The 21613-nt window shown below is 36.2% G+C and overlaps 1 protein-coding gene across 1 annotated transcript; it reads right to left on the bottom strand.

The window, feature by feature from the left end:
• Positions 1-10026: 10026 nt before the first annotated feature.
• sdc4 (syndecan 4) lies at positions 10027-18181 on the bottom strand. The gene is made up of 4 exons (XM_060868412.1): positions 17982-18181; positions 12244-12432; positions 11941-12109; positions 10027-11683 (listed from the first exon to the last, which is right to left on the bottom strand). Exons 1-4 carry the CDS (start codon positions 18036-18038, stop codon positions 11532-11534), a joined length of 567 nt encoding a protein of 188 aa, XP_060724395.1. The 5' UTR covers positions 18039-18181; the 3' UTR covers positions 10027-11531.
• Positions 18182-21613: the final 3432 nt, after the last annotated feature.

The following is a 21613-nucleotide window of genomic DNA, read 5'->3' as shown; positions in this document are numbered from 1 at the left end:
TTATCAAGCCTTTTGGTGTCCCGTTTTTTTTTGTTACAAAAAATTTTTTGAGATTTCACATCCGTAAAAAAAATAATAAATGAAATCTTCCTGTTCATTCATACTTGGCCCACACATTTATATGGCTCCATCTCCGGTGTTATATGAAAGTTATGGACCGTTTGCAATGGTATTCTGCAAACACCCACTCGGTCTTCATTCATGACATCCAACAGCCATCCTACATTTTGAAAAGAACAACACTCAGGATCTGGAGAGTTTTTCTGAGAAACAGCCTGGTTTCCAAACTCTTTCAGCACTGTGAACACCCTTTTTGGATCACCAAGGTGAAACTCATGATGTATACATAAACATACTCAGCCAGGGGTGAAAACCTCAGCACTGGCATTCAGAACAGTGAACACAGCACATTTTATGTCTGACCATTCTACATGTACTCTTCTCTCAGGATGTTTTCAGAAGGGGGAGCTGGAAGGGAAAAAGAGGAAATGTTCGCTGGCCTGTGGTTTACCCGCTCTATGCTAGCACATGAGGGTAAGAACATTTCTTTTGTGTCCATGTTCCTCGACCCACACCTCCTCCATTGGCATAATGCCACAGTAAAAACTATAGAAAAGAGTACACTAAATAGTATCAAGGTACAGTGTCAGCGATAAAAGCCACATACTTTGCTAAAATATAAGCATGGATTAGACAAATAAAAATTTTATTTGTGAATAAGCCAGAGTTCATGTCATGCCTGTTGGTCATGTTGGTGCCACTGGTCACTGGATTATGGGAAGCAAGGCAGGAAGAAGAGGAAAATAAAGGAGAAGAAGAAGAAAAAGAAGAAGAAGATGATGATGATGATGATGACGATGATGATGATGATGATGATGATGATGATGATGATGACAGACAAAAAAGACTATGAATGCAAAAATTCAATTGCAAATAATTCCATTTTCATATTTTTTCCAATTCCATTTTTTCAAACAGGTATGTGGCCAGAGGTTTAAATAAACAAGATGTCATAAAATAGATAAAGATATTTCTGTTGACATATTGTCTTACTTGCTATAGTAGGTTTATCAGATTAACACAGTCTGAATTGTACTAGTCAGTTTACTAATTATGAACAGTTATTGGTAGGGCAGGAGAAAAGTTAAGGAGTCATCGTTTTAATTATTTGTATCATCAAATCATTTTTGCATTAAAATTCTTTTAAATATGTGCCCAAATTGAAATATGCTGATCAGCTAAACCAGCCAAAGTTTCTAATGAATTCTACACATCACGACCTTACCAAGACCTTAGGAAAATTACAAACTGAGAACAAAGAAGCAGGGTGAAGCAAGGGATTTTCATTCTCCTCTGCCATTTACTGTGAATCTTTAAGTTGTTTAATTACAATCTTTGACTTTTTTTTTGTAATTTATAGTAATGGTTAGTAATAAGGATACTACCATTAGTTATTACTAGAATCAGTATATTGATGATAAAGAAAGCTGGTTGGTCATAGAAAATCAGAAAAAGGAGGCAGTTACATGTAGTCCAAATGGTGTCTGAAGTAGAAGCTGCATATACCTCCATCTTGTGGTGAATGTAATCCATGTACCAACATATAATTAAATTGTGTAATAAATAATATAGTGGAGAATTCAACCTTGTTAACACAAACCCAACTGATTTAATGTCTTCTAATTACTGTAGATTATACTTAATTTGCTTTGTAAACAATGATCACTGACAAAATTCTAAAATGATTGAAAGGTTATTACCTATATCAGCATTTGTTAAAGTGGGTTTTTGTGTATTTTGTGACCCTAATACACCTGTACTGTGTGAAACACAAGCATAAAATGAACTGTGTCAGCTGTTGGATAACATTTAGAGTCCCCACAACTGAGATGATCAAACACTGAATATAAGGAATTATGAAACTACACTCACACTTCATAAGTGTCATCCGATGATGATGTGACTGTTTGATCTGAATTGATCTGAATTGAAACTGTGTGTGTGTGTGTGTGTGTGTGTGTGTGTGTGCGTGTGTGTATGCATATGTGTATCTGTATACTTACCTAACATGATCTTTGCAGGCAGACAGCCAAACAAGGTTAGAAAGCCTCAGTGAAAAAAGAAAGATTGTTCTAGTAAGATATATTATACTTTCATAAAGTAGCAGAAAAACAAAATGTTACATATGAACATATGAATTTTGTATTTATTTGGCTGTTTTCCACAGAATTTACTCACAGGGACATCTCTCTCTCTCTCTCTCTCTCTCTCTCTCTCTCTCTCTCTCTCTCTCTCTCTCTCTCTCTCTCTCTGTCTCTCTCTCTCTCTTTGTTTCTGTGTGCACATGTGTGTATGTCCATATGTCCATATTTTAGTGGAAGGAAGAAGGAGTTTATAGGTCTGAATTTCTTCCTTATGTGCAGGTGCTCATGTTTAAGTTATGTATTTTTGCTTAAACATGTTATTTATACAAAGATATTCCTTATTAAGTCAAGTCACTTTTATTCAAGTCAAGTCACTTTTATTGTCACATCACCACAACACATGTGCCATGGTGAGTGAAATTCTTGGGAGTGTGCTCCAGAAATTGCAGAACAATTTACATACAGTAATTAAGAAGCAAAAATTAAGAACAGTTTACATATGGGTGAAAATGTGCAAAATGCTCATTACCAGGTGAAATGTGCAGATGTGAAAAAGATGCAATGTGCTTATACATCGTCAGTACACATAGTGTACTATTAGACATATTTGCAATGCACTACACATTGTATGCAATATATATATATATATATATATATATATATATATATATATATATATTAACATATTACATATATATATATATATATATGTAATATGTTAAGGTGCAACAGACTGTACAGATACAGAAATGTCCAGTGGTACAGATAGATTATTGTCAGATAGATTATTATATTAAATTAAATGCAGTGTGTATGTATAGTCCAGTGTGTATAAATGCAGTATAAATGTAGTGTGTGTATAGTCCAGTGTTGAACTGTTGGAGTTAAAGTGCAGTGTGTGGCATACCATATTGTGGAAGTATGCTTTAGGCTGTGTTAGTTATGACTGTTAATTAGTCTGATAGCCTGAGGGAAAAAGCTATCCCTTAGTCGGCTAGTGCGGGATTGGATGCTGCGGAGACGTCTTCCTGCTGGAAGCAGAGAGAGCAGTCTGTGGGACGGTTGGCTGGAGTCACTGATGATCCTCCGAGCTTTTCTTATACACCGCCTGGTGTAGATGTCCTGGGGGGAGGGAAGCTCACCTCCAACAATGTGGCTGGCAGTTCGCACAACCCTTTTCAGTTCTTTATGATTGCCAGTGGTGCTGTTTCCAAACCAGGCAGTGATGCAGCCCGTCAGGATGCTCTCTATAGTGCAGGTGTAGAATGTTCTGAGGATGCTGGGGCTCATTCCAAACTTCCTCAATTCCGCATTGATGTGCCTTCCTCAGCACTGCGTCGGTGTGTATGGACCAGGTGAGATCCTCACTGATGTTAACACCCAGAACTTGAAGCTGCTCACCCGCTCCACAGGTGTCTTGTCATGAAGCGTAATTATTCATGTATAAGTATAAAGTATAAGTATAACAGGATATCTTTAGTTAGAATATAATTAAATAAAACAATAGCCATAAAAGGTGAACGGTTGGTTGCCATAAAGGGAACATTTATTCGCTGTTATTGCTTGTAAAGGGTGCTCTGGGAGTATGGGGTCCCGGGCCCTCTGCTAAGGGCTGTCCGGTCCCTATATGACCGGAGCAGGAGTTTGGTTCGCCTTGCCGGCAGTAAGTCAGACTTGTTCCTGGTGCATGTTGGACTCCGGCAGGGCTGCCCTTTGTCACCGGTCCTGTTCATTATTTATATGGACAGGATTTCTAGGCGCAGTCGGGGGCCGGAGGGAGTCCGGTTTGGGGACCACGGGATTTCGTCTCTGCTTTTTGCAGATGATGTTGTCCTGTTGGCTTCTTCAAAATAGGGTTCATGAGTGAGGGAAGGATAGAGCGGGAGATCGACAGGCGGATCGGTGTATCTTCTGCAGTGATGCGGTCGATATACCGGTCTGTTGTGGTGAAGAAAGAGCTGAGCCGCAAGGCGAAGCTCTCTATTTACCAGTTGATCTACGTTCCTACCCTCACCTATGGTCATGAGCTTTGGGTCATGACCAAAAGGACAAGATCCTGGATACAGGCGGCCGAAATGAGTTTCCTCCGCAGGGTGGCTGGGCGAGAGGAGTCAGCTGAGGTGGAGTCAGCTGAGGTGGCTCGGGCATCTGGTCACATCGAGAGGAGTCAGCTGAGGTGGCTCGGGCATCTGTTCCGGATGCCTCCTGGACGCCTCCCTGGGGAGGTGTTCCGGGCATGTCCAACCGGGAGGAGGCTCCGGGGAAAATGGCGAAGCTCTCTATTTACCAGTTGATCTACGTTCCTACACTCACCTATGGTCATGAGCTTTGGGTCATGACCGAAAGGACAAGATCCCGGATACAGGCGGTCGAAATGAGTTTCCTCTGCAGGGTGGCTGGGCGCTCCCTTAGAGATAGGGTGAGGAGCTCGATCACTCGGGAGGAGCTCAGAGTAGAGCCGCTGCTCCTCCACATCGAGAGGAGTCAGCTGAGGTGGCTCGGGCATCTGTTCCGGATGCCTCCTGTTCCGGGCATGTCCAACCGGGAGGAGGCCCCGGGGAAGACCTAGGACATGCTGGAGGGACTATGTCTCTCGGCTGGCCTGGGAACGCCTCGGTATTCCCCCGGAGGAGCTCGAGGACGTGTCTGGGGAGAGGGAAGTCTGGGTGTCCCTGCTCAGACTGCTGCCCCCGCGACCCGGCCCCGGATAAGCGGTAGAAGATGGATGGATGGATGGATGGATGGATGCTTGTAAAGATCCCCAAGAAGAGAGAATATAAGATATTGAATATCAAAAATATTGAAAATAAAAGAATATAAGAGAGTGAAAATAGAAAATAGGCTTAGAAAATAGTGGTGATCAGTCAATAGTCTTTGGAAAAAAGTGGTAACGTGATCGGTCATTGGGAACAATGGTAATTGCAAACTGTAATAATTTACCAAACTAACTTTAAATTAATCATGTAAATGATTTGAACTTTACACTATATTTTGTAAGACCTACAGTACATCTAATGTATATATACATTATAAAAATGCGTGTAATATTTTGATAATGACAATTTTATAATTTTTAAACAAACAAAAAAAAATCCTGTCTTATCTTATTTCAGATTTTGGGGTTAAAATTTCTTGTTTGATTCTGACCACCTTCTGTTAAATAATGTCACACGAATTAATTCATGTTATTTCTGTCAATCAATCAATTCCACAAGAGAAAAGACAAAGTAAAGTCTGAACTTCCACTTACCAGTCCAATAAAATCAGAAAATAAATGCTTCTAAGTTAAAACAAATAAGTCCAAATATTATGTCAACACAAAGATATTCTACAGATATTTCTATTTACAGATATAATATTGTGCTATACTTTATTAATGTTATAATAATTGTTTTGATATTTATTTAACTTTTGTTACGATGTGTTAGATTTATTACAGATATATATTTCATAGTAACTCAATTAAGGAAAATAAAACTTGCAGTAATCTTGTTTCACCAGGAGGAGGCATTAATTCTTTACCACTTTACTATCCTCCAGCAAAGGGAATAATTGCTTCTAATCCTACATCTCTCTCTCTCTCTCTCTCTCTCTCTCTCTCTCTCTCTCTCTCTCTCTCTCTCTATCTCACACACACTCTATATATCTATATATATATATATATATATATATATATATATATATATATATATATATATATATAGATAGATAGATAGATAGATAGATAGATAGATAGATAGATACTAAATAAAACAAAACAAACACAAAAAAAGCAAGCTAACAAATGAACTCAACCTGTCTCAAAGTTGCCTAAATTGTAACTCAAGAAGATCAATTTCCCAAACACAGCATACGGACGTATGTTGGATATTTTACACCCATCAGATATTTGTCAACTTAATACTAATAACATTTCAACTACATGCCTAAAATAAGTACTAAATCCCACTGTACAGTCTGAATAAAAATGTTTGAACTGTATTTGTGTTGCTGTTGAACACTGTATATTTGTCCGAAACTCTTCCTGTTTGCTTTTTTCTGTTTAAGATCCACATGCTTCTATCATGTCAGCTATGTTACTTTACTTATATTGGAAGTTGGGAGCTATTAAGATGTCAGCAATAAATACAAGTTGTTTTGTTTTAGAATCTTGCCCAGACCACACCAGAGTTCAAAGGCCACATATTGTGAGCCATTCCATCCTGTCTCAGGGGGTTATCCACCAGGGTAACCACCATACACCATCTCGCCAAACCTCTTCTAGTTGCAAATGCCACACAAAACAGTGACTGTTTTTACACTTTGAGCAATCAACTCACTCATACCCTCATCTGCCAAATCAGTATAATCATAAAGATGTGTTTTATGAAGTATAAAGTGGCATAATTGTCAACATCATATATTTACAGTACATAAAAAGGGCACAAATGAATGTCAAGAGGAATGAAAAAGTAATGAAAGTGGTTTTGAAAAGTTATTTCAGTTCTATCATGCAGGAGATAGATAGATAGATAGATAGATAGATAGATAGATAGATAGATAGATAGATAGATAGATAGATAGATAGTAGTGTTAATTTCGTCAGACGAGACGAGACGAAATATGTTCGTCAACAACCTTTTTTTTTCATGACTAAGACGAGACGATGACAAGACTGCACCACTGTCCAAAAACTCTAAGACTAAATTAACATGCATTATTGTTGACGAAAAAAGACGAGAAGAAAACGTTTTGTATAAAATAAAAGCTAAGATAAAATCTCTCTTCATTTTCGTCTACAATTGTCTCTGCTTTTTCATCAGCTGTTACGCCTTTCGCGGCTTCGCGCTGTTGCTGAAGTTACAAGTCCGTGAAACGGATCTCGCTTATTACATTGCTACCTACCAAATCAATCAATAATTTGACTCAAAATGATGATTTAAAAGGGAGTTTATTGATTTAAAAACAATTATATTGATTCCGCTAAAGAAAATAGTGCGCTTCATCTCTACGGTTAGAATCCTGTATGTCCATGGCAACGCTCTGTTTTTCATGGCAACGGTGTGTTATAGTTCGCAGCGGTCTGTTATCAAGAAATAAAATAGTGTGTGTGTAGAAAGAATTCGTCCACACGCCGCTCAAAAAAAAAATTCCGCTCAAAAAAAAAAATTCGATTCCCGCCTCCACCTTGCGTGTGTGGAGTTTGCATGTTCTCCCCGTGCCTCGGGGGTTTCCTCCGGGTACTCCGGTTTCCTCCCCCGGTCCAAAGACATGCATGGTAGGTTGATTGGCATCTCTGGAAAATTGTCCGTAGTGTGTGATTGCGTGAGTGAATGAGAGTGTGTGTGTGCCCTGCGATAGGTTGGCACTCCGTCCAGGGTGTATCCTGCCTTGATGCCCAATGACGCCTGAGACGCCTGAGACGCCTGCACAGGCTCCCCGTGACCCGAGGTAGTTCGGATAAGCGGTAGAAGATGAATGAATGAAAAAGTTCTGAGCGCAAGTCCACCCTAGTTCTAGGCAGCTTTTTGTGTTAAATTATATTTCACGTCGCTGCGCAGGCACTTTTATTGTACATGACAGCTTATGTCCCGATGACCAGTCTTTGCATTACGATTAAAAGCAGTATCAATAAAGTAGAAAATGTGATGTGCAGTCAAGTTCAAGTGTATGCACTGTTTAAACGAGTGTTCTAAACTTCTCACTGATACTTTTGTGATTCGCGGAGTTTTGACAAGTTTTATAGCCTTGATATTGTTTCTTATTCAAAAGTGGTGACAGAAAAAACTCAGCACTCCCAACCTGAAACCTCTTCCCACACCTCTGTCACAATCACATCATAATCAAAATGAATAATTAGGCTTAAAAGCAAATGTATACGTAAGGGAATCAAGTTTAACAATTACATGTAATATTGCTCCAAATATCATCAATAATGGTGTGTGCAATACCATGTATAACTTGCATTAAGTCGGTAATATATATATATATATATATATATATATATATATATATATATATATATATATATATATATATATATATATATATACACACCTACAGTTTTGATCTTAGGCTTTTCATTAAGTTATTTATTTCCACTATAACACTTGTGTTCCTGATTTTATTGCATTTAATGAGGCCTCGTATTTATTCTTACAATAGATTCCAGATGTGGTCAAGCTACAATTTTTTTGACTAAAACTAGACTAAAATTAAAAGACTTTTAGTCGACTAAAACTTGACTAAGATACCTTGAGTTTTCTTTTGACTAAAACTAGACTAAAATGACGAGACTTTTAGTCGACTAAAACTAAGACTAACAAAAAAGATATGTGAATGACTAAATATGACTAAAACTAACAAGGACATTTGGCATAAGACTAAGACTAAGACTAGTCTTAGTCTTAGTCTTGCACTAAGACTAAATTAAAAATAGGTGACGAAATTAACACTAATAGATAGATAGATAGATAGATAGATAGATAGATAGATAGATAGATAGATAGATAGATAGATAGATAAATTGATTAATTAATTCATTCATTAATTAATAAGCCAGAATTACTAAGTTTTAGTGAGTGCATATTATAGAGAAACCAAAGAGAAACCAAATTACTAAATGTAGAGATGACAGGAGTAGTTAAGAATACAAAGATCCAATGCAGTATGTAACTTTTTTCTGTCCTAGTACACATGCACAGCCAAATGGTTCATATCCATATGGATCTTTGCAACACCTGAGAACACAGATGCATTTAGATCTTTGCCTTACAAGGACAGGCATTCCAATTCATAGTTTCTTCTTTCTGGCAACATTAGGTGTTCTCAGGATGCATGCACGCTTTGTGAGGCATTAGGATGCTAACGAATTATTATGATTGGCCTGTGTGCAACTGACTTTTTCCCTATCAGAACATTTTTAATAAAAATAAAAATCATAAACATTTGAGGTTCATGATGGGTAACTAGATTTAAATCAGTTTTATTAATCAGTTAAGGATATGGAATGTGTTGATGATTCATTTAACCAATCCTTCCTCTTTCGCTGGAAATACTGAAGATCAGGCAGGCTTAATCATCACATGTTTAGAAATGCTTGCGCACAGCTGTGCAATAAAAACCCCACCCAACTAGACCTGCTGTTTTGGAGATGCTCTGGAGATGCTCATGTAGCCATCACAACCTGGCGCTTGTCAAAACTGCTCAGATCCTAACATTTGCCCATTTTCCTGCTTCCAACAGAATTACCAGAACTGACACTTCACATGGATTTAATATATCCCACCCTTAAAAATAAGGCTGTTGTAACAAAATAACCCATCATATTCACTCTTACTGTTAATGGTAATGTCAACTCTAACCTTTAATGTTATGGCTCATTGAGGTTGTACAGTAGCATGAGGCTTATTTATTAATAGCAATCAGGTATTAATGAATAAATTGTAATACTTAGCATTCATATTGTGTGTAGAAAGGTACATTTGGTATTGAGTAAAACATCTAACAGTGAAAAATCTTTAGTATACTATATCATGCTACATAGTGCGGTAATGCATAGACCCAACCACGGAAATTCCCTAGATGGGGACTTTTTCAGAAAATTTCCAAAAACATTTTTTAAAGTGCAAAGACATATCTTAAAGGTCAAATAAAGTATGGCAACAGCTCAGAAAAAGAAAATCAAAATAAACTCTAGCAAATATTTTCTTCAATAATTCAATACAAATTCTCAAGCACCTACAGTAGTATTTGAAAATTGGTATTGATAACATGAGATAATGTGAACTGAGTGAATGAGAATTAAGCTACAAGGAGAACTAATGTAATGAAAAATGTGTTGTAGGACATACGGAAACCTATTACTGATCAAATGTACAAAATAAAACTGACACTTTAGAAATGTGCACAAAAATAGCTTTATTTCTGATCAGAGAGGAACCTGCATTTAGAAACCAACAATCCACTGATTCATTTATTAAATTGGAGATTTCACATCATGTGTTTAAAGAAAAAAAAAGCAGCATATTTTCTTACATTTACCCCATGCAAATAACATGGCTCATTCATTCAACTCCGAACTAGTATGAGTATCTTTCTACAAAAACATAAATATTTATCAATTAAAAAGGTCTAAAAGAAATAAAAACCTTTACAATATAAAAAATGCATTAAAACTCTTCGAAAAGAATCTTCCACTAGTGTATAGATTTCCGTTTTTAAAAAAAAAAAAAATCACATTTACAGCTTCGATGGGGAGAAACCCCAAGACCTGAAGAAAGGCAATAAAATAGTCTATTCAAAAGTTAAATTAACACAATATAATATAAAAGTATTATTCTATAAAACACTGGAAGAGACAGAAAAAGTTGAGTATAAAAACACTGAGATACAGAACAAAAGTTAGTATAAGGACTGGTCATCAATTTGAGATTCCCAATTTGCACTGGTAAAAAGCAACATAACAACGAAGAGTCAATCACTTCATGTTTAATTTGTATGCTCAATACCGAGACAAAACAAGAAGAGAATTATTTTGGCATATAAATATTTGGTAAATAGAAGTTAGCCAAAAATGGCCAAGTACCGAGGTGTACAATTTTAACTTATATAAAAAACGACTATTTACAGACCCCTGGACATAACTGTTTACAGAGATCTTTCTTCTGGTATTCTACAAATATCTGTGAGCCTGTCAATTGAAAGTCAGAGGAGCAGCTAAAACTCAATGACCAGGCATCATTTTAGTCTGAAACTTGCTCCTTATTATTAACACAACATAGACACATGGAATGTAAGAAAACCTTATTTGCTCTGTTAAAAATAAATTGAACATTAACGTTAATGCCCAAGGGTCACTTTCAGAACATACACAGCATGCTCTCGATTCATGAGTGTCAATTTTCTACCGCTTTGCACTAAGAATGGACAATTAATCTGCACAATTTCTTTAAAAGCAAAAGGCTACAGTAACATTTCCCACAGAAGCATGTAGCTCTGCTAAATGACACAGGCATGTGCAAACAAAGTCAGTTTTTACGATTTCAGAGTTTTGCACAGACTTTGAATCCATATTATTCACCCACAGAGCCCCATTTGCGCCTCTTAGTGTTATAGAACAGGGAAGTAAAGAAAGGAAACACAATGGCTATTGACTTTGAGCATATCAATGGGAAACCAGACACAAAAAAGAAAAGGTCAGGACTTGTACAGCACAGGCTGCAACAGAGCACCTTCTCTTGTGACAAAGTTAAATTCAAATCAACAGTCAGAGTAATCATGTTTCGTTTGAGATGCTGGTTTGCGGTTTCTCAAGCCGGACAGAGACGGAACCTAGCTGTGCGTCAGAGGCACTGTGTTAGTTTAGAGTTCAGAGTTCATATTTGAGAGTTCAGAGTTCATATTTGTTCATGCGTAGATCTCGGTAGTTGGAGCTTTCTTGTAAATAGGTTTCTTGCCCAAATCGTAGCTGCCTTCGTCCTTTTTCTTCATGCGATAGACAAGGAGAAGGATGAGAAGCACGGCAAAAAGCAGCCCAACAGCACCACCAGCAATAACAGCTAGGGAAAAAAGAAACAGAAATATATTTAATAACAATAAATTTACACACACAATTATATTTGCAATCTCTTTTTCCAAGCAAAATTTTAATTATTTCCTACTGGCCATTGTTTTATCTTTAACCTCCATTTTTTAATACTTTTATCATTATTGCCTTGGCAACTGAGCAATACCCAAATGTAGGTATGAGGTATGCCTGTTATGGGAGACATAAGTCCACATTTTGTGTTTCATAATGATGATTAATATATCTTACCGGCAAGCACTTCAGTTTTGTTAAAGATGTTCTGTTCTCCTGCATGAGACAGCTGGACACTGGGATGGTGACCAACTTCGTTCTCTCTCACCAGTTTAATTTCATTAACTGTTGGGTGAGGCTGACCCGATGGCTCTATGTCTGGGATGCTGTTATCAATTTCTTCAGGCTAAGAGGCAGACGAAATAAATAAATAGAAATTGAGCAAGCTAGTTTTCCCAATATCATACATACAATGCAGACTTAATTCAATGAAACCTGCTCAGCTATTTAATACTTTTACAAATATGGATATTCACCTACCTCATAGGTTTTCGTTATCGTCTCGATATCACCAGAACCTGACATATCATCATAGACTTCAATGTCCTCATAATCGTCCTCTTCATCGATTGCTCTTTCCTCATTATTAAAAACGAAATCACCAGATGAAACCAGGTCATCATGTGATTCCCCAGCCTTTGGAGGCATCCATGTTTCTGTCTCTTGTACCTGCAGGTACATACAAAAAATATATATAAATATATAATATTTTTCTTAAAGGTGCGACCTCAACATTCATAGTTCATATTGCGAGGGGACTTGGTTGTAAAATATGGCATAAAGAGAAATATGCTTTTACATTTGTATGGCATATGGCTAAAATGCATCAGAGTTATCTGATCCAAATCTGTTTCATGACAGATTTTTAACCCTGTTATTTGTAGATGATATCTGAAGATGCATGAAACAGTCTGTTTATGGGGTCTGTTGAATATGCATATGGGGTCTGTTGAATTTGCCCTTTAGGTTGAACATACAGTTTGTTCTGCAGAAGCAAAGCAACAGTCCTGCTGTCACCTTTGTAATCATAATGATTACTGTAAAAAAAATGACAAACAACAATTGAACAAAATATATGTTAGTGGAGCTAAGCCATGCAGAAAACGTAAGGAGACAATAGGAGGATGAATGTCATGAAGGAAAACTAAATAAAATACAAATAAACCATCTTTAGCTGGCAGAAAAATCTAAACTTAAAATTGTTGGGTTTGATGCTGACTTAACACCGGACAGTTTTCTTTATAACTGATATAGTAAAGTATAAAGCTGAGTAAGATCTGGTTTCTGTGTATACAAGATTGGGTATAACTGGGTGTTACTCATACACTCAGCTGACCTTTGTCAGACTATACTCACTGATCAACTCCACATCAAAATTAACTTCAACTAGATGGTATATTTTAATTGAGCAACAATTCAGCCTAATAATAAAAGACAAGTCATCTAAACACTGTTTCCAACAATAAATCAACAAATAAGACACAAAGTGGTATGTGTGGGATTGGGTGTCACATTCACCGAAACCTAAAAGGCTTACTCATAGTCAAGCAAGATGCGTCATTTTTCTACTGAATCATAGGTCACTGACTCAGTTTTTTTTGTCTGAACACTGTTACGGATTTGCTAGTATGTCGGCCCTTTTACCTGGTATAAATACAAACCTTGTGTAAACCAGTACCACCACACCTATGTTAAACAATAGCACAGCCCTGTGATAATATCCACTGATGCACTTGTTTTACTACTCAACATTTCTGCTTTCTTACACATTGTTTAACGCTCCCTAAAGGGCAGATTTGTGGGTAGATAGGACAAAACATGTACTGGTTTACCTACAGTTCTAACCAGAAGTGAGAGCCATATATCTCTCCTCAAACTTCTGTACTGAAAACCTGAAAATAAACATAATGGTACAAAATAGTGAACTAAGTACCACTGAAACTATATAAACAGGCAACTCTAAGTCATCAAAACCAAGGAACATTTCCAGTCTTTTTACATCCAGTTTCTCAAATTTCAGTGTAACAAAGTAATTATGCAACTTTAATTAATGAAAATAATAACATATTCAAGGTACTAAATGATTTCATAGGCTAGAGAGGTTTTTTTTTTTTACAAGGGAATTTACAACAACGGCTGATACAAAAGGCCAAGCCTATTCCAGGAAACCAGGATCATGCAAATACCACATGAAACTGATGTCAGCTCTGCACTCTCATTTGTAAAGAAACAAAGCCAATAAGAGGAAGGCATAAAGTGAACAGACAGAAAGCACTTATGAAAGCTAACCTAAAAACCTCCCCGATTATACACATAAACCACAAACTCTCTTAAGCAGAAAGAGAAAATGCTAAAAAAAAACTTTAGGTGAAAGTTCTGAGGACCAGCATAGGCAACAACCCACAAAAACTACTGTCTAAGAAGACACCTACAACTTTTGTCAAAGGTTAAAAAAAAAAACCAACCATATTACACTGAATATGCTGCTGAGAAAAGTACAAAACATGACATCACTACCGTAAAACAAAGCAAAATCTCCGACATCTGAAGGAATTCTCTGAACTGCCTACTAGACTGCACTGCCTACTAGACCATCAAGGCTTTTTATTCTGTATTTTTTGTACACATTCCTTATTGAATTCATAACAATCAAACCTTGTATATTCTATCCCACAATAACTAAAAAAAAAGCTACATACCACTACAATTCTGCACACTCAATGACCCTGGGGACAAAACATGATCTGCTTGGAAAAGACTGATATTAGATTAATATTAGCCTATATACACCTGCGACCATGTCTCACATGCTAAAAGTATTACACCTTTAAAGCAGCTATTTATAGTCGTCTTCTATGTGTGTTAGACACTGTAGAATGCAAAGATGAAAATTCCCATTATGCAGAGTACAATAAAGAGCTTTTCACATAACTGCCTCAACCTCCATTTATTCTCAGTGAGAGATGAAGGTGGGCAAAGTGGAATGATAGAATGATTCCAGCTTTGCTAGCTAACTTAGTTTGCATGTATTGCAAACCAGGAAGTGAGAGCAGCTCAACCTGCAACTTAGTTAACATAAATATTTTTAATCAAGATAAAATAAAATAAAAAGTTTGCAAAAGGTTGCAATTTTAAAATTTGTCACATATTTTCTATCTTTGACATGTAGCCTTTGGATGAGCATTAAATGTACTTTGCTTTGCAGTTAGCATGTTGACTATTACAGCAATTTTTTGCCTGCCAAGTGTAAACATTATGCAAGCCAAAAATTCCTATGGAAGGTAATGTGGGTATAAAATAATGGAAAATTAGACCAAAAGAGCTTCTAAAAATATTTAGTGTATTTTATATTCCAGAGCACTTGCATGGTAAAAAAGTAATATTTTAAGTGTTATACTTTAAACTTTCTAAATAAACAATCTATAAATATATAATTAAGATGAGAACATATCAATTCTTTATGCCATTCAAAGACAACCCTGCAGCTCCCTTATTCCAACAAGTTTAATTTTTATGATGTTGCACCACAGTTGAATATAAAATAAGTGTAATTAATAAGTGTACGTCATAAATTCTTTCATACTTTTGTAATACATAATCAAGTATATAATGTGAAAAAAACTTCATATATAACAAGTTTACTGAAGGACAATACATTCATATTTATCCTATTATAAACATTTATACCATTTATGTAAAAGGTGGCTAAGCACTGCAGAGTTATTTAAGTAGTGGAAATCTGATAAGGTGACAATAAGGGTACTAACTATGGTACTAACCATCTTGGAAGACAACCAGCAAAGTGATTGTTAAAAAAATCCAGTAAACATTAACACTAGTACACATTAATAAACTAACATTTGTCCTTGATAAAAAGTCAATGTGTGATAATTACTAAAATATTTACTTAATACTAAATATTAAACTATTGTATATTTAAGCTTCTTCCTGACTAGCAGCACACAAACCCCAATCTCAGCATTCCAACATTCCATTGGGATTTTATAGGCCAGTGGACAGCAATGCAGAAAGCATTACTACATTTGGTGAAAGTATTTATTAAGTTCATTTTTCTGATATTTGCTGGAGACTACATTCTAGTGAAACGTTACTAATGATTTCAAAAGAAATTATTCAAATGTGATTCAAATAGTGGTAAGCAGACTGTTATGACAAAACTCAAGCAGATTTGATGAATCAAATGGTATGTGCATAATTATCGTCATGTCTTTTCCCAAGAGTGGAGTGAAGCTGCCAAGGCTTTGAGTGTAAATCTCTTCTAAGTAGAATTTCTGTCACAGGATTTTAATATTTACATTTATCTCTGTGCATTTTAACACTCAGTACATTAATGTTACTCAGAGGGTGCATTACTACTGTAAGTGCATTAGTCACTTAACCTGAAACCAGATTGTTGTTGAAATCAACTTAAAAATAAAGAAAGAAAGAAAATGTTATTTGGTTCCACAGTGCTAACGTGCAACAGACAAACAAATATTATACTCACATTTATTTAATTACAATGAGAATTAATTTGTATGCATCCAAAAGTGAGACAAATATGATCTTTACTCAAATGAAGACCATGCCTGAGTTTAAGCCCTTCTCTTATCCAGTGGCTGGAGAATGAGTGAACAACAAAAGAACTGGACCATTGAAGTCCAACCAAGTGTGAGAATTCCCAAAAGAAGGCTGGCTTAGGCCACAACGGGTCAAATTCCACAGAATATGCTAGATGTGGGGGGTGGGGGGTGACGGGAATATGTGATGCTTATGCATGGCACTGAGGTTGTTGTGGTTTCCTAAGGTGGACATTTAAACATTTACAGCATTTGGCAGACGCATTTACCCAGAGCGACGTACAGAAGTGCTTAAGTCTCCATCACTGAATACATTAACTCCTGTTCACTAGGTTGCATACTTAAGATACCATGAGTCTAAAACACTTGTTTTTTGGGGGTTTTCATAAACATATATGCAACAAACAGGGAAGGAAGTGCTAGTTGAAGTATTTCATAAATAAGTGGGTCTTCAACCGTCATAACATCTGCTATAACATTAACCATAAACAACCAAAGGAGCTAACAGAAAGCGCTTACTCTATTTTATAATGTCAATAAATTACATTATTCATTATACATTATACATATCATGGAATGATAATCACCTATCCTGGATTTGAAAAGAACCAAGATATTTCAAGACATCACATCACACAATATAACAAATGATCAACAATTAGACACTTTGGTCAAGCTGCCTGTTAAGATTGCTGGGAGAATGAAAGAATGTTACAGCTATAAGCTCTGAAGGAACTCAACAGGAAATTCAATTGAACTTGGTCTGTTTGTCTTCCCAGGGTACATTTAAAAAGTACACAATATTCCAAGAGCGCAAATGGAAAGTTCGTCTCCCAGGACATTTGAATTTTGCCTGCTCGTGTTAGTGTTAGTGCGGCTGATTGACCACACACGCTGTGCACGACCTGTCTTAAAGTTATAAAGCAGTTCCTTTCTATTTCAGCCACTGACTGGCAAATACCTGAACATGGCCATTCTTTTCTATTGTCATCATAACGTCATGGCGCCCACAGGTGTTGTAGCAAAAACATCTGAATTAAAGATTAAATTAATTTAAAAGCTGTTATGTATCCGAGTGGCACAGTAGAAAGGAAAATGAGTGCCCCTTTTTATATTAAGTTTAACAGATTTACAAAGAATAACAGATTCCCCCGGTAAGAAACTTCAGCATTTTACACATTTGTAAAATCTTAAAACTCAGATATCAGATTATGCTTTTAATTACAAGCAATTCCTTATGTTAGTTAAATAACAGTGCTTAGAAAACTAAGCACTGTTATAAAACTGTTATAAACGTTCCCTACTAAAGTTCAAGAGCCATAGGCACTTTATAACGTCTATGAACCCAACTGGAAAACGGCTAAGTTAGCCAGCAACAGGACAATTTACCTCCGTGTAAACTATGCCATTGTTAGCGCACAAAGCTTAAAACACACAAGTCAATTGTTTAAAAAAAATACCCTGATAATCAATTCTCACTTACTCTGAATAAGGCTAATGTTAAAGTACCAAATTAAATGAACCCCACGCGAAACAGCATGTTAGACAGACGAATAGTTAGTTGACTATAGTAACTTTGCTGGTTAGTTAGCTAGGAGTGCTAACTATCAGGCTTAACGTCAGCTTGAAGTCACTTACCGACTCGGCGAAGGCAGTAGCAGCCAATAAAACCAACACGACGGACACTTTCAGCATCTTGGAATCCAACAGTTTTAAAAACACTCACAATAAAACGTATATTCCTATCGCGCTCTTTGAAAGTACCGACACTCAGCTTTAGATGTAGAACCTATTTACGATCGACGTCGCTTTCTTTTGATGCCTCACAGACGCACGAGCTCAGGTTCTATACTGGGCGGCTGAATAGTAACTCCGCCCCAACCAGGAAACATGAGAACAAAATTTCCCTCCGCTCTGTTTACGGGAATAAAAGAAAAAAGTAAAAAGGGGGAAAACGAACGCTTACATACAGAAGGCCAATAACCTTAAAACACGAAACTGTTCTTACAATATTTAATAATAACATTGTATGTATTTTTAATAATTATGTGTACATATTGTATTAATTACTTAGCTTGTAGATTATATTTATATATATTAGTTAAGTAACTCTCTCTCTCTCTCTCTCTCTCTCTCTCTCTCTCTCTCTCTCTCTCTCTATATATATATATATATATATATATATATATATATATATATATATATATATATATATATATATATATTAGCTAAGTAACTGAAAGGGAAAAGGAGTCCTGAAAGGGAAACTTTAGGCACGTACGTCATTTCGCACATGCGTCATCAAAATGCCGTCCAAGCAAGTTAGTGGAAACGCGTTACATCATCTTTCGTTCCCCCTCTTTGAGTTGTATGCTCTGTGTTGTGTTGTACTTCCCTTTTTCGGGATTTCCGTCAACTCTACATCAGTATGGCTGCACTTCCTTGTGGTATAATTTTTTTTCTGATTGATTCTTCTGGCTGATTGATTTTTGCGCCAAGCCCCAGTAATAACAGTACAGTTGTTATTATGGCAAACTCATCCATGGCAAAGTAGGGGGCAATGACAGTAACTAGATAACACTAATATATTCTGTAATGCTTTATGCTATGTTCACACATACACATGTTTTAACTCTGCAGATTGCCAGTCGTATTCTGAAGTACAGATCTTCTGGTCTCTGTACTATGATGTACAACTAGTTGCCATAGTAATGATGGTTATCAGTGTGTTGCACAACAAGCATTCCACTTGACAACAAAACCTTTCCTCCAGCTAAAATTTAAGATTCTGAAGGGAGATATGTTTGTATATATAATTCACCAGTGTATATGTATATATGCAAGAAGAAAATATATATTCTCTATACAAGTATTCTCTATACAAGAAGAAAGAAAAGTTTGTATATTTTGCCATGGATCATGTTTGCTCTAATGTCTTTATCCCACTGAAAATTGGTGCACCGTTTTGCTTCATATTTGCATAAAGTATATATGCAGCTCAGATCAGATTAGCATAATCCAGTCCAAACTCTCTCTCTCTCTCTCTCTCTCTCTCTCTCTCTCTCTCTCTCTCTCTCTCTCTCTCTCTCTCTCACACACACACACACACACACACACACACACACCCACACACACACAAACACACACACCTTCAATAGAGACCTATATTGCCCTTCTCCACATCCCACATCTCTGCCTTCACTTTCTCTCAACCAAAATATTTTCTTTGCATGCACAAAAAAGCCAATTCCACCCATGTTCTGACAGTCTAACAGATATTCAACTTCCTTTACAACAGTGAACACCTTTGTGTGCATCTTAGCATGTGTTTTCATTTCATTTTGTTATACTATTGAACTAATTTTCTACAATATAATTATTTTATGTCCTCTTCTTTTGCTTCTTTTTCCTTTTTAACAATTAATGTGTTTAATTATTTCAGCCACAGTATATGCAATGTTGTTACATTATTCTCTGTCAATATTTGCATATTAATTTTTTTACAAGTGAAAAGGAATATGTTACAAAGTTGAAATGAAATGTAGAAAAGAAATAAGATTCCATTAGATCAGCCTGCTATGTGGACTGATGCAATTAGCAAACTAAATCTTATTTAGGACAAATGTTTAGGATTCCACCTGAGTAACAAAACGACAGCTGGTATTAGTAAACTACGTTTAAGGTACTTAAGGTCATGTGTTCCTATAATCCAAGGCATCACACATTAGCCAATATTAACTTACAACAATGGACACAGGTCTATCTTCTATATAGACATGGCTTAGCAAAAACAGACAATTTAAATTTTTTTGCTGTATGGAGCCTAGCTGTAACGCCACATTTAGAATTCTTAAATGTAGAAGCATCAAATGTACCCTTTTTAACATATAAATATACAATTACATAGTTAATGCCTGCCAGAATAGACTATTGTAATGCATTATTAGGTGGTTGTCCTGTATCTTTAATAAATAAACTACAGTTTGTGCATGAGGGATTATATCATATTATAAGACCGGGTTGCTCCCATGTACCTAACCGGTCTTATAATACGATATAATCCCTCATGCACAAAACTCTGGACTTCTGGGGGCTCCCAGAATATCAAAGTCTACTAAATGCAGTAGATTGTTTTAGTATTTAGCTCCTAAACTTTGGAATAGCCTTCCTGACAGTGTTCAGGGCTCAGACACACTTTTAAAGTTTAAATGTAGATTAAAGTCATATGTCTTTAGCCTGGCATTCACATAAAACATCCTATAACCGTGTGCTCCACTACATCAGCTTAAATGTACAGTATCAATAAGTGCTTGCTAATATTATGAACAACAGCTATGCCAATCCCTCTCCACTTGCTTTTCTTTTTCTGCCCATCCCCAGTCATAGAAATTTTGCCAGCTCCAGTTGTGTTACGCTTCATGAAGATTTTGGATCTCAAAGAGAAGAGGCCAACCCTGTGAAGATCCAGAGGCATCTAGAGATGTACCAGAATTTGCCGACCCAATGAGGACTTTGAGGAGAGCAACCTCTTAATCAATACACAAAATAGCACTCTACATATGCTGTATATTATTATAATTTGAATGCTGCTTCACAGAGGAGTTGGTGTTGAATTTATAATGAACTCAGAGGATGAACTAATTTATGAGTTGATCAGGAGCTCCTGGTTACACAATTATAAATTGACTGTATGTGACTGTTGAAAGGACATTATTTATAATCACACTCTCCAGTGTTTATAATAATTTATATTTACACTCTCTGGTGTTACCCAAATGAGAATGGGTTTCCACCCGAGTCTGGTTCCTCTTAAGGATTCTTCCTCATAACATTTAAGGGAGTTTTCCCTTGCCATAGTCACCTCAGGATTGCTCATTAGGGATAAACAGGGATAAATGGAAATAAATTTACAAAAACATTTTATGTTCATTTTATGAACATTTTATGTAAAGCTGCTATGAGACAATGTCTATTGTTAAAAGTACCATACAAATAAAATTGAATTAAATATATAAATGTGTGCTTGCTGTATATATATATATATATATATATATATATATATATATATATATATATATATATATATATATATATATATAAATTGTACAGCCACAGCCATACTTGCCATACTTGCTTTGATAATTAGGTCAGGACTAAGTAAATTGACTTACAGCATTGAGCCTCCTCACAGAGTGACCCAGACAGTTTATGAAGCCCATCATTAATGCAGAGAGTTCACCAGTGTTGATTTTTGGCCCTACGTAGGTCTT

The sequence above is a fragment of the Tachysurus vachellii genome, chromosome 4 (assembly GCF_030014155.1).
Source record: "Tachysurus vachellii isolate PV-2020 chromosome 4, HZAU_Pvac_v1, whole genome shotgun sequence".
In the NCBI taxonomy this organism is placed as follows: domain Eukaryota; kingdom Metazoa; phylum Chordata; class Actinopteri; order Siluriformes; family Bagridae; genus Tachysurus; species Tachysurus vachellii.
This window is presented reverse-complemented; position numbering and strand designations above follow the sequence as displayed.

Coding starts and splice junctions, on each gene's coding strand:
- sdc4 (XM_060868412.1), bottom strand. CDS start 18,038: ATGCTGAAAGTGTCCGTCGTGTTGGTTTTATTGGCTGCTACTGCCTTC. Junction 12,433..17,981: donor CTACTGCCTTCGCCGAGTCG/GTAAGTGACTTC, acceptor ATGTACCTGCAG/GTACAAGAGACAGAAACATG. Junction 11,684..11,940: donor CAAAACTGAAGTGCTTGCCG/GTAAGATATATT, acceptor TTTTTTCCCTAG/CTGTTATTGCTGGTGGTGCT.